The sequence below is a fragment of the Crotalus tigris genome, unplaced genomic scaffold (genome assembly GCF_016545835.1).
Source record: "Crotalus tigris isolate CLP2741 ecotype Arizona unplaced genomic scaffold, ASM1654583v1 scf7180000017668.6805642782:7212621, whole genome shotgun sequence".
Lineage (NCBI taxonomy): Eukaryota > Metazoa > Chordata > Lepidosauria > Squamata > Viperidae > Crotalus > Crotalus tigris.
The window spans coordinates 6,881,856-6,895,000 of NW_024096554.1; the positions used below are offsets into that span (position 1 = coordinate 6,881,856).

Consider the following 13,145-nt stretch of genomic DNA (forward strand, 5'->3'; position numbering starts at 1 on the left):
TTTTTGCTGAATGATTATTATTGAAATCTGTTAAACAAAAACAAGACTGTGCTTGCTGGGGTTGCTAGAATTCCAAGCTCCATCAGCCACAGCCCACTGCCAAACAGCAGGGGGAGGAGGAGAGAGGATAGTTCCCTGCAACTGACGAGCCACACCCTCGGTGGAGAAGTGTATCTCACCGACAGGCAGTCCTTGAGTTACGGCCATCGAGCCCGCTAAGTCGGGCCAGTTGGTAAGCAGGCCATCACATGCCCGTGCCCTATTTTATGTCCCTTTTCTGTGGCAGTCGCTAAGTGAACAGGGCAAGCCAATGCTGTGCTCGTTAAGCGAATCCATGGTTTGCGAGGGGCAGGTTTTTTTTGCTGGAAACCATCACATGACTTTCTTTCCTTCTTTCTTTCTCTTTCTTCCATCCTTCCTTCTCTCTCCTTCCCTCCACCCTTTCCTCCTTCCTTCCTTTCCTTCTTTCCTTTTCTCTCTCCTTCCTTCCTTCCATCCTTTTTCTTCTTCTTTCCTTCCATCCTTCCTTCTCTTTCTTCCTTCCTTCTTCTTTCTCTCTCCTTCCTTTCTTCCTTTTTCTTTCCTTTTTTCTTCCTTCCTTCCCTCCTCTCCTTCCCTCCACCCTTTCCTCCTTCCTTCCTTTCTTTCCTTCTTTCTTTTCTCTCCTTCCTTCCTTCCATCCTTCCTTCTCTCCTTCCTTCCTTCCATCCATCCTTCCTTCTTTCTTCTCTCTCCTTCCTTTCTTCCTTTTTCTTCCTTCTTTCTCTTCCTTCCTTCCTTCCCTCCACCCTTTCCTTCTTTCCTTCCTTCCTTCCTTTCCTTTTTTCTCTTCCTTTCCTTCTATCCATCCTTCCTTCTCTTCTTCATTCCTTTCTTCCTTCTCTCCTTTTTCTTCCTTCCTTCCTTCCATCCTTCCTTCTCTTTCATTCTTTCTTTCCTTCCTTCTTCTGTCCTTCCCTCCCTCCATCCTTCCTTCTGTCTCCTTCATTCCTTCCTTCCTCTCTCCTTTCTTCCACTTCCTTCCTTCCTTCCTTTTTCTTTCTCTTCCTTCTTCTCTCCCTCACTGACTCTTTCAAAACTTCCAAATCCAGGTTGTAAATACCTTTCTGGAGAGGCTCCATTGTCGAGTGGTTGCTAAGCAACCAGTCGTAAGTCCAGGCCTACCTGTGTGATTGCTGAGGGACGCTGATGCAACCATTAGTAATTGATCCCTTAGGGCAGTGTTTCCCAAACTTGACCATTTTAAGGCATGAGGACTTCAACTCCCAGAATTCCACAGCCAGCAACGCTGGCTGTGGAATTCTGGGAGTTGAAGTCCTCATGCCTTAAAATGGTCAAGTTTGGGAAACACTGCCTTAGGGACACCAACCAGAGAGAAACCATTCACGCTCCCATTTTCCTGGAGCAATACTGAGGTGGAGGGAGACACTTTTTAATCTGGGGCAAAGATGCCATTTTTAAAACAAGATTAAGACTTTCGACTGCTGGACTGGCTAGTCGGCCACAAGGCACGCCCAGACATGAGAATTTTTCATTTCATTTCTTCATTTTTACCAGGCGTCGCTCCAAAGAGGCTTCAATCTGGCCCAGGAACTCGCGAGGACATTTACCTGGAATTCCTGATCAGCTCGACCTGGCGTGGCGTCAGGGCAAACACGCACGGACTCTCCTGAAGTTTCTCGTTGTTCTGCGGGACTGGACAGGGAGGAAGGCAAAAAGATTGTCAGGGGAGCGATCCGAAGGGAGACAGGCAGCTGCCAAATTGTCTCGTCAAAAAGTCACTGCCAGTCACTGAGGACACGAGACCAAGGAAGGACTGGCGGGAAGCCCTCCTGGAAGTGGAAGCAAGAAAATGGATTAGAGGTTCCTATAGAAACACCTGCCCTTCAGAGGGACTCCCCAAGACAAGAAAACTATCACCGGTCGAAGAGAGTAATAATAATAAAGTGGGAAGGGACCTTGGAGGTCATCTAGGCCAACCCAGGGGGATCTCTGGTGGGTGGGGCGGTGGGCAGGCGGCTTTTCCTGCAGGGTGAGGCAAGGGGTAGGGCGGGGGGGGCCATTGTTGCAGGGCAAGGCAAGGCGAGGTGGGGGCGGCTGCTGCCTGACACCATCGGCCCCCACACACAGAGGATAGCGAGCGCATGGGGGCATGCTCTACCATCGCTACTCCAGCTTGCTAGCTGGCTGCTTCGCCTTCTTTGTGCTGGGTGGGTCTGTGGTTCCGGGCGCCAGCAGCCTAATGGACCTGTGCAAGATGCTGGCAGCAGCAGCGGGTGTGCCCACAGAGGGGGCTCTGAGTGCCGCCTTTGGCACGCTTGCCATAGGTTCGCCACCACTATTCTATTCTATTCTATTCTATTCTATTCTATTCTATTCTATTCTATTCTATTCTATTCTATTCTATTCTATTCTGTTCTAAAGTTTTTAAAAAGAGACTGGACAGTCACTTGTATGAAATAGTATAGGGTCTCTTGCAGGAGCAAGGGGATGGACTAGAAGCCCTCAAGGTCCCTTTCAAGTCTGATTCTATTCTATTCTATTCTATTCTATTCTATTCTATTCTATTCTATTCTTCCATTCCCTATTCTATTCTATTCTTTCATTCCCTATTCTATTCTATTCTATTCTATTCTATTCTATTCTATTAATTCTATTCTATTCTTCCATTTCCTATTCTATTCTTTTCTATTCTATTCTATTCTATTAATTCTATTCTATTCTTCCATTCCCTATTCTATTCTTTTCTATTCTATCATTCCCTATTCTATTCTATTCTACTAATTCTATTCTACTCTATTCTATATTCTACTCTACTCTATTCTATTCTATTCTATTAATTCTATTCTATTCTATTCTATTAATTTTATTCTACTCTATTCTATTCTATTAATTCTATTCTATTCTATTCTATTCTATTCTATTCTATTCTATTAATTCTATTCTACTCTATTCTACTCTATTAATTCTATTCTATTTAATTCTATTCTACTCTATTTTATATTCTACTCTATTCTATTCTATTCTATTCTGTTCTGTTCTGTTCTGTTCTGTTCTATTCTCAGTGTGCAAGGAGGCTGCTCTCCCATCTGGAGAAAATATTCAAACCTTAAAAATGCACTGGGAACACAAATGGTGCTGCACGTTATTTGCCACCAGTTTTTCATCGGCTGTTTCCGTGCCCAGAGACTCCCCTGAGTGGCTGGAGAGATAAGAAGAAAATCAATAGAGCGGAGTAGAAAAAGATTCCAAAGGACTGCAAATGGAAGGGAAGCGGCTGGCTGAATCAGCCACTTAAGTGGGGGGGGGGTTCATCATTTCTTTTTAATTTTTTAATGGGTCTTCCTTTCCACCACACCCTTCCTGCGCGCAGACCAGCACAAGAGAAGAGAACTGAAGGCCCAAACATGGCGATCCGTTTCTCATCTAGGGATCTCTGCGTCCAACGTCCGTTCGGTTTTAGATCTTCCAAAAGTGTTCTTTCTTTGTGCCTTTACAGGTAGTCCTCGCCTTCCGACCACAACTGAGCCCAAGTGTCCACGGAGATGCTCACTCATCCAGCTCATGGTTCCCAAGGGTGCTTTTTCAACTGGACTTCCTTGTTTTTCCTTTGAAGACGTTTCGCTTCTCCTCCAGGAGGCTTCTTCAGCTCTGACCAGATGGTGGGGAAGGATTTATACTCCTTGCAGACAGCTGGTCATTTGCCTTCTTTTAGAGCAGGGGTCTTCCAACTTGGCCCTTGGATGACTTGTGGACTTCAACTCCCAGAATTCCTCAGTCAGGCACGCATGCCTGGCTGAGGAATTCTGGGAGTTGAAGTCCACAAGTCATCCAAGGGCCAAGTTGGAAGACCCCTGGTCTGGATCCAAGCCCGCAGTTTCATCAAAATGGCCGACTGAGGAATTCTGGGAGTTGAAGTCCACCAGTCATCAAGGGCCAAGTTGGAAGACCCCTGGTCTGGATCCAAGCCCGCAGTTTCATCAAAATGGCCGACTGAGGAATTCTGGGAGTTGAAGTCCACAAGTCATCAGAGGGCCAAGTTTGAAGACCCCTGGTCTGAATCCAAGCCGGCAGTTTCATCAAAATGGCCGACTGAGGAATTCTGGGAGTTGAAGTCCACCAGTCATCAGAGGGCCAAGTTGGAAGACCCCTGGTCTGGATCCAAGCCAGCAGTTTCATCAAAATGGCCGACTGAGGAATTCTGGGAGTTGAAGTCCACAAGTCATCAAAGGGCCAAGTTGGAAGAGCCCTTTTTTAGAGAGTCCGTTGAGGCCACCTGGAGGTTTATCTGTGTCCTCGTGCTCAGCGGAGTGGTGCAAATGGGCGCGGAGCCTTCTTGGAGCTGTGGAAAGGGCTAGTCATATAAATAGAAATCCTTCCATTTCCCCCACCATCCAGTCAGAGCTGAAGAAGCTTCTGGGAGGAGAAGAGAAACGTCTTCAAAGGAAAAACAAGACAGTCCAGCTGCCTCTTGGAAAAAGCACCTTGGGGACAATTGAAGCCAAACTTTATGTTGTTAAGTGAGACACAGGTTGAGCGAGTTTTGCCCTATTTTACGACCTTTGTAGCCACCGTTGTTAAAACAGAACCATTTGTTAAGTCAGAAACACGGTGGTGAAGGGGAAACAGTTTCCCCATTGACTTTGCTTATCGGACGGTCGCAAAAGCGGATCGCGTGAGCCCGGGACACTGAGACCGTCGTAAATACGAACCGGTTGCCAAGCAACCGATTTTTGATCCCGTGACCACGGGGATGTTGCAAGGGTTGTGTGAAAAATGGTCCTCAGTCACTTTTTTTCAGTGCCGTTGTAACTTTGAACAGTCACTAAATGAACTGTTGTAAGTCAAGGACTACCTGTACAGCAGTGGCCAAAATGGTAGAAACCTTTTGGGACAAGTGTACAGTAGAAATGCCACCTTTGGTTAAGTTCCCACCCGTTTTTCTTCTAATTTCTTTAGAACTGGAGCCTTGTTCACTTAACAATTCTATTTTACATCGTTTTCTGGTCAGCTCTTTGCACCGTTACTTTAATTTTATTACGTTTTACAAGCTCACTAAATGAAAGAACACACACACAAAAAAACCCCAACCAACTTGATAGCGATTACATAACACGCTGACAAACGTCCCCCTCTCGGCTTCAATACAGGACATCAATCACTGAATCCTACTGTGATCTGATTGGCTCATTGCCAAAACAAGATGACACCTGATTGGCTCTCTAAACACTCATGCTCATTGGCTACCATCAGATGAAGGAAAGCTACCTGAGATCAACCTAAGCAAGCTGTGCTTCCTTTTTCTGGTTATTTGGCTATAACGTTTCATTGAATACAGTACAGATAATTGAACAAACTATGTTGCATTACATTCTTGATTCAATTATCTATCCATTGATATATAATTTTATGGTACTACTCTCAAAAAAATGGTGTTCTTAGCCATCAAACCTCGAAAATACACTTTTTCCCAAAAGTCTCCCCAATTTTGGCCACTATTGTATTTCCTAAGACCTTTTTTGCAGGATATCCGTGCAACCGGTAACCATCCTAGTGTCTGGCAAGAAAGAGACTTTGATGTTGACTGGATAATAATAATAATAATAAAGTTGGAAGGGACCTTGGAGGTCATCTAGTCCAACCCCCCGCTCCAGGCAGGAAACCCTATCCCATTTCAGACAAATGGCTGTCCAGTCTCTTCTTAAAGACTTCCAGTGTTGGAGCATTCACCGCTTCTGGAGGCAGGTTGTTCCACTGGTTAATTGTTCTCACTGTCAGGAAGTTTCTCCTTAGTTCTAGCTTGCTTCTCTCCTTGATGTGTTTCCATGCTGCTTTCTATGTTACAACTGACTAAATGCAGATTCCCTACTTCAGTCCACAGCCCTCCTTTTTGCCTTTTATGTCCAGTCTTGTCTGCATTCTCAAAAACAAGAGCGCTATTTCTTTTTTTCAGCTCTGAGCTGCCTTAAGACGGGGATCCCCAACCTGCGGGCCACAGCCCACCACCGATCCGTGGCTTCTTTGCAACCGGACCTGTGTAAGCGGCTGGCTGCTGCGTGTACACAACCCCACTCAGGTGAACATCGCGGGCACGGGGCCCACTCACCCTCGGGGGCTCACTCGCATCACTGATGTCAACGCTGCAAATATTGTATATTCTTGCTTTTGACAATATGCAGAATTGTCTGGTAATTATGGGGTTAATACAGAGCAGAAGGGGGGGTTGGGGGTAAAGCCCGGGAAAGAAAGAGGAAGAAAACATTTGACCTTCACACTAATTGGGTAGTGTGAGATATGAGGGCTAATTTAGGGAGGGAACATGCTGAGAATTTAACTGCTCAGAGGAAGAGAACTTAGATCCTAGCATCCCTCCGTTGTGCCTGTGCCGACATTTTGTAACAATAAAAGACTTTTAGGAAAATCAATGCCTGGAAGTTCTTTGGAATGTTTCATTAGCCGGAACCACAACAACTGATGCTCGTGGCGATGCGGCCACTCAAGGCCCCACTTGCACAAGCGCTCGTGTGTGCGCACACGGCCTGCCCCTCCCACAAATCCATCCCCTCTCCCTTCAACCCCTCTGGGCCGCCAACCCGGAAAGAGCCGAGGTGGCGCAGCAGTTAGAGTGCAGTCCTGCAGGCCACTTTAGCTGACTGTGTTCAGCAGGTCAGCGGTTCAAATCTCACCGGCTCAAGGTTGACTCAGCCTTCCATCCTTCCGGGGTAGGTCAAATGAGGACCCAAATTGTTGGGGGCAATGTAAATATATATATACATTGCTTACTGGTGTACACCGATTAGAGAGTGCTTGCACTTAAAGCGATATATAAGCCTCATAAATAAATAAATAAATAAATAAATAAATAAAGGTTGGTGAACTCCACCCTAAGAGGTGACTTAGGACAGGGGTCCCCAACCACTGGACAGTAGCGGGCTGTGGCCTGTTGAGAATTGGGCCGTACAAGCAGCAGGCGAGGGCACTAAGCTTCATTTACACACATTCGGGATTAAGTTGGGGGTACAAAACTATCCCCTTGCCCCCCCCCCGTTGCCACAGGTCCTGCCACTGCTGGTCCGTAGAGCCAGAAAGATTTAGGACCGCTGAGTGAGGTTATTTCCAATCAGAAGACAGAGATTTTCAAAGATTCTCTTTGATCAGCTGGTTTGATTAGAACAGTGGTTCTCAACCTTTTTAATGCCGCGACCCCCAACCGGTCGTAAGTCGAGGACTACTCAACCGGTCGTACGTCGAGGACTACTCCACTGGTGCAGCACCGTTTGCAGACTGGGGCTTTTGGCGGGCTCAGCAGGGCAGAGACAGCCTGGACCATTCCTATTGGCTTTGGAAAGTCAATAGAAGTAGACTCTATTCAAGGGAGTCTATTCTATTGGCTTTCAAAAGCCAATAGAATAAAAGGGAGGAGCACAGCTAAGGAAAAGGGGGGGGGGGGAAATGGCGGACTGCGTTATTTGGCGACCCCCGTGAAATGGTCGTTCGACCCCAAATGGGGTTCCGACCCACAGGTTGAGAACCACTGGATTAGAAGGTCGTAAAAAAGACCATAAACAGTGCAGAAAAGTTGGGGGGGGGAACCCTGCAGAAAAGGAATCTTCACTGCCCCCCTGGCCCAAAAGACCCTCCAGCATCAATTCGTTCTTTCCTATTTATTTTGCTGAGTACATGGGGTACCTGGCTCAACTGTGAGAGGGATCTCGGAGTCCTAGTGGACCATCACTTAAATAGGAGCCAGCCGTGTATGGGAGCAGCCAAAAAGAGCCAGTGCAATATTTGATTGCATTAACAGAGGGAGAGAATCAAGATCACGTGAAGTGTTAATACCACTCTACAAGGCCTTGGTAAGGCCACACTTGGAATCCTGCATCCAGTTTTGGTCACCACGATGTAAAAAAGATGTTGAGACTCTAGAAAGAGTACAGAGAAGAGCAACAAAGATGATTAGGGGACTGGAGGCTAAAACATATAAGGAATGGTTGCTGGAATTGGGAATATCTAGTTTAATGAAGAGAAGGACGAGGGGGGACAGGATAGCAGTATTCCCACATCTCAGGGGTTTAAACAAAGCAGAGGGAGTCAAGCTATTCTCCAAAGTGCCTGAAGGCAGGACAAGAAGCAACAGATGGGAACTAATCAAGGAGAGAAGCAACCTAGAACTAAGGAGAAACTTCCTGACAGTGAGAACAATTAATCAGTGGAACAACCTGCCTCCAGAAGCAGTAAATGCTCCAACACTGGAAGTTTTTAAGAAGAGACTGGACAGCCATTTGTCCGAAATGGTATAGGTTTTCCTGCTGAGCAGGGGGTTGAACTAGATGACCTCCAAGGTCCCTTCCAACTTTATCATCACCATCATCATCATTATTATATATTGCTTCACAGTGCTTTATAGCCCTCTCTAAGCGGTTTACAGAGTCAGCCGGTTGCACCCCCAACAATCTGTATCCTCATTTTATCCACCTCGGAAGGACGGAAGGCTGAGTCCACCTTGAACCGGTCAGGATCGAACTGCTGGCAGTGAGCAGAGTCAACCTGCAATGCTCCATTCTAACCACTGGGAGGGAGGGAGGGAGGGAGGGAAGGAAGGAATAGCACATAGACCAGTGTTTCTCAACCTTGACCATTTTAAGGCATCTGGACTTCAACTCCCAGAATTCCACAGCCAGCAACGCTGCTGTGGAATTCTGGGAGTTGAAGTCCACATGCCTTAAAATGGTCAAGGTTGAGAAACACTGACATAGACTTATATACCGCTTCACAGTGCTTTACAGCCCTCTCTCAATAGTTTACTGAGTCAGCCTATTGCTGCCCCCCCCCCAACAATCTGGGTCCTCATTTTATCCACCTTGGAAGGACGGAAGGACGAGTCAACCTCAAGCTGGTTGGGATCGAACTGCTGGCAGGCTGGCAGAGTCAGCCTGCAATACCGCATTCTAACCACTGCGCCACCACGGTTCCAATGGAGCACGATTTGCTTAACAGCTACCTCGCTTAGCTCTTTGGGCGTCGTTAAGCCGAGGACTACCCTGTACTGAGGACCGTGAAAGGAGGCAGTTCCAACACAACCGCCCATCCCTCTCGAGCCAAAAAGATTTTAAATCCGGGGATTTCGGAGGCCAAGGAAAACGGTCCACACCTCTTTGCCAGGGACGATCGCAAGAACAGAAGTTTCCTGCCTGCTTTCCTCACTTTGCCGTTGCCCTCCTGGCAGTTTGCTAAATTTAATTATGCTAATTATGAGGTGTTAATTCACAGCAGGGCTCGCCAAGGCTTCCGCAGCTGAACTGGAGACGTTGATCTGAGCAGATCCAGGAGGAGAAGGAGAGGCGCCCCCGAGCTCGCTAAGAGTGCCCAGGAGAGTGGAAATATTTGCCGGCCCAAATCGCCAGCTTTTCCGGAGCAGGATTTGATTTCTTTCTTTGTAAATACGGGTCGTCCTGCAGATACGGTCGCAACCGAGTCCCAAATTTACGTCGCTAAGCGAGACGTTTGTGAAAAGAGAATTTTTGCCCCGTTTGATGACCTTTCTAGTCACGGGTTGTCAAGTGAACGAATCGCTGTGGGGGTTGAGTTAGTGACACGGGTTGTTAAGCGAATCTGCCTTCCCCCGTTGACTTTGCTCTTGTCAGACGGTCGCAAAAGCGGACCGGGCTGAAACCGTCATAAATAGGAGCCAGTTGCCAATCCTCTCAATTTTGATCATGTGACCACGGGGAGGCTAGAAAGGTCGGTGAGTCTGAAAAACGGTCGTAAATCCCTTCCCCCCCCGAATGCCGTTGTAACTTTGAACGGTCACTAAACAAAGTGTTTGTAAGTCAAGGACGACCTGTAAGAATGGACAATTTAAAGAGCTTAGATGAGGTTGTCCCAAAAGTGCTTTTTTTCAAGAGGCAACTGGACTTTCCGGCTTTTCCTGGGGAAACAAAACAACCACTTCACAAACACAAGGTACAACACAGGAGAACAAACCCATCAGGACAAGAGTCAGCCGTCCACCTGCGTTTGAAAGACGAAGGCCGCTCTTTCGAGGACAGCAAAGTCCATACTTTGGACAGAGAGGACCACTGGTTTGAAAGAGGTCATCTAGGTCAAACTGAACAGCCCTCTCTCAACAGAATAACAACAACAATAACAACTGGAGCACCACTTGAACACCATTGGCACTGACAAATTCCCCATCAGTCAATTGCAAAAGGCGGCCTTACTAGGAACCGCTTCCATCCTGCGACGAGATCTGTAATACCATCAAACATCCACATCTGTCTATCCCTGGTCCTGGGTAAGGACTCGATAGGTAGACCAAATGCCAAATCCAGTCTGAACATCTGGCTGACTGTGCGATGATTAACAACAACAACAACAATAATAAAGTTGGAAGAGGCCTTGGAGGTCATCTAGTCCAGTAGTTCTCAACCTTTTTAATGCCGCGAACCCCAACCGGTCGTAAGTCGAGGACTACTCAACCGGTCGTAAGTCGAGGATTACTCAACTGGTGCAGCACCATTTGCAGAATGGGACTTTTGGTGGGCTCAGCAGGGCAGAGACAGCCTGGGCAATTCCTACTGGCTTTTGAAAGCCAATAGAATGAGACTCTATTCAAGAGAGTCTATTCTATTGGCTTTCAAAAGCCATAGAATAAAAGGGAGGAGCACAGCTAAGGAAAAGGGGGAAAAAAATGGCGGACTGCATTGTTTGGCAACCCCCGTGAAATGGTCGTTCGACCCCAAATGAGGTCCCGACCCACAGGTTGAGAACCACTGATCTAGTCCAACCCCCTGCTCAGGCAGGAAACCCTAATAATAATAATAATAATAATAATAATAATAATAATAATAATATTAGTCAATTGCAAAAGGCGGCCTTATTAGGAACTGCTTCCAGGAAACCCTAATAATAATAATAATAATAATAATAATAATAATAATAATAATAATAGTAAAGTTGGAAGGGAACTTGGAGGTCATCCAGTCCAACCCCCTGCTCAGGCAGGAAACCCTACACCATTTCGGACAAATGGCTGTCCAGTCTCTTCTTAAAAACTTCCAGTGTTGGAGCATTTACTGCTTCTGGAGGCAGGCTGTTCCACTGATTAATTGTTCTCACTGTCAGGAAGTTTCTCCTTAGTTCTAGGTTGCTTCTCTCCTTGATGAGTTTCCACCCGTTGCTTCTTGTCTTGCCTTCAGGCGCTTTGGAGAATAGCTTGATTGCCTCTTCTTTGGGGCAGCCCCTGAGATACTGGAAGACTGCTATCCTGTCCCCCCTCGTCCTTCTCTTCATTAAACTAGACCTACCCAATTCCAGCAGCCATTCCTTATATGCTTTAGCCTCCAGTCATTCACCTCCAGTCTACAACACGGTCCTTTCAGCAGCTCCAAGAAGGCTCCACAGCCATTTGCACCACTCAGGTGACCCTGAGGACACAGACAAGCCTCCAAGTGGGCTCAACGGCTCTCTAAAACAGGGGTCTTCAAACCTGGCCCGTTGATGACTTATGGACTTCAACTCCCAGAATTCCTCAGCCAGGCACGTGTGGAGTTGAAGTCCACAAGTCATCAACGGGCCAAGTTTGAAGACCCCTGCTCTAAAAGGACGCAAGTGACCAGCTGTCTGCAAGGAGTATCAATGCTGCCCTTTCCCCACCGTCCAGTCAGAGCTGAAGAAGCTCCTTGGAGGAGAAGCGAAACGTCTTCAAAGGAAAAACAGGAAAGTCCAGGCGGCTCTTGAAAAAGCAACGTTGGGGCAGCCGTGACCCGAATGACTGAGGACCTTCATGGACGTTGATGCTCCCCTTAGGTTTCTCCATCTTTCTTGGACCCGAAGCCTTCTCCGGTTTGCAGGTGCTTTTCACCAGGCGCTACAAAGGAAGACCAAGGGGCAAGAGCAGACTCACAGGAGTCCTTGACTTACAACTATAATGGAGCCTTACCCAGCACAGGTCTAGGCTGTGAGTCGTAAATCAGGCCATCCGCCTGACTGACCCAATTTTACGTCTTCTTTTGTCACCACTGTTAAGGAAACTTTTTGTGATTTTGAAGTAGGTCAATGGTTCTCTGTGGTCTGGGTTTTTAAAAAATTAAAATAAACACCCAGAAGTTAAATGCTTGTTTAGCATACATCTTTCCAACCAACATGCCTCGGAAGCAGGAATTCTTAATGGCTTAAGGGAGGACTACTACGAAGCAAGCAGGTGCTCCATCAGCCTAGGAGAGAAGCTTCGGAACAGAGAAAATCGATTAGGGCAGAGAAAAGAAGAAGCAGATGTGACCTCAAGCACTCTCAACCTCCAAGTGGCCTCAAAGACTCTCCGAAAGGAGGCAAAGGTCTGGCTGCAAGGGGTATAAATCCCTCCATTCCCCCACCATCCAGTCAGAGCTGAAGAAGCTTCTTGGAGGAGAAGCGAAACGTGTTCAAGGAAAAAGTCCACTTGCCTCCTGAAAAAGCACCTTTGGGATAACTATAGACATATAACATATAAGGAACGGTTGATGGAATTGAGTCGGTCTAGTTTAACGAAGAGAAGGACGAGGGGGGACAGGATAGCCCTGTTCCAGTATCTCAGGGGCTGCCCCAAAGAAGAGGGAGTCAAGCTGTTCTCCAAAGCGCCTGAAGGCAGGACAAGAAGCGACGGGTGGAAACTAATCAAGGAGAGAAGCAACCTGGAACTAAGGAGAAACTTCCTGACAGTGAGAACAATTAACCAGGGGAACTGCTTGCCTCCAGAAGCGGTGAATGCTCCAACATTGGAGGTTTTTAAGAAGAGACTGGACAGCCATTTGTATGAAGTGGTATAGGGTTTCCTGCCTGAGCAGGGGGTTGGACTAGATGACTTCCAAGGTCCCTTCCAACATTATTATTATTGTTGTTGTTGTTATATTATTATTTAGATGAAGTTGTCTATCCATACCTTGTGATTCTGAGCAACGTGAACCAACTTTGGTACAATTTGGGCACCTTGCTGGGATCATGGTGCCAAGTTTGCAGACGTCTCGTTACCAGTCTAGGGAACATCATCAGCGCATGAGGGAGTTCACCGACAATATCCTCTTTCTTGGCATGCCACATCTAGGAAGGTGTAAGGACTCCTGCCTTGGGCAGGGGGTTGGACTGGACCAGTGGTTCTCAACCTGTGG

The 13,145-nt window shown here is 46.9% G+C and overlaps 1 protein-coding gene across 2 annotated transcripts in view; it reads right to left on the reverse strand.

The window, feature by feature from the left end:
* PIAS4 (protein inhibitor of activated STAT 4) overlaps positions 1–13,145 on the reverse strand; it is a 53,585-nt gene that overhangs the window by 15,082 nt on the left and 25,358 nt on the right. For both annotated transcript variants that reach the window (XM_039337193.1, XM_039337194.1), the window contains exon 3: positions 1,611–1,695. In XM_039337193.1, coding sequence (XP_039193127.1) covers positions 1,611–1,695 — 85 coding nt within the window. The remainder of the gene's footprint in view (positions 1–1,610; positions 1,696–13,145) is intronic.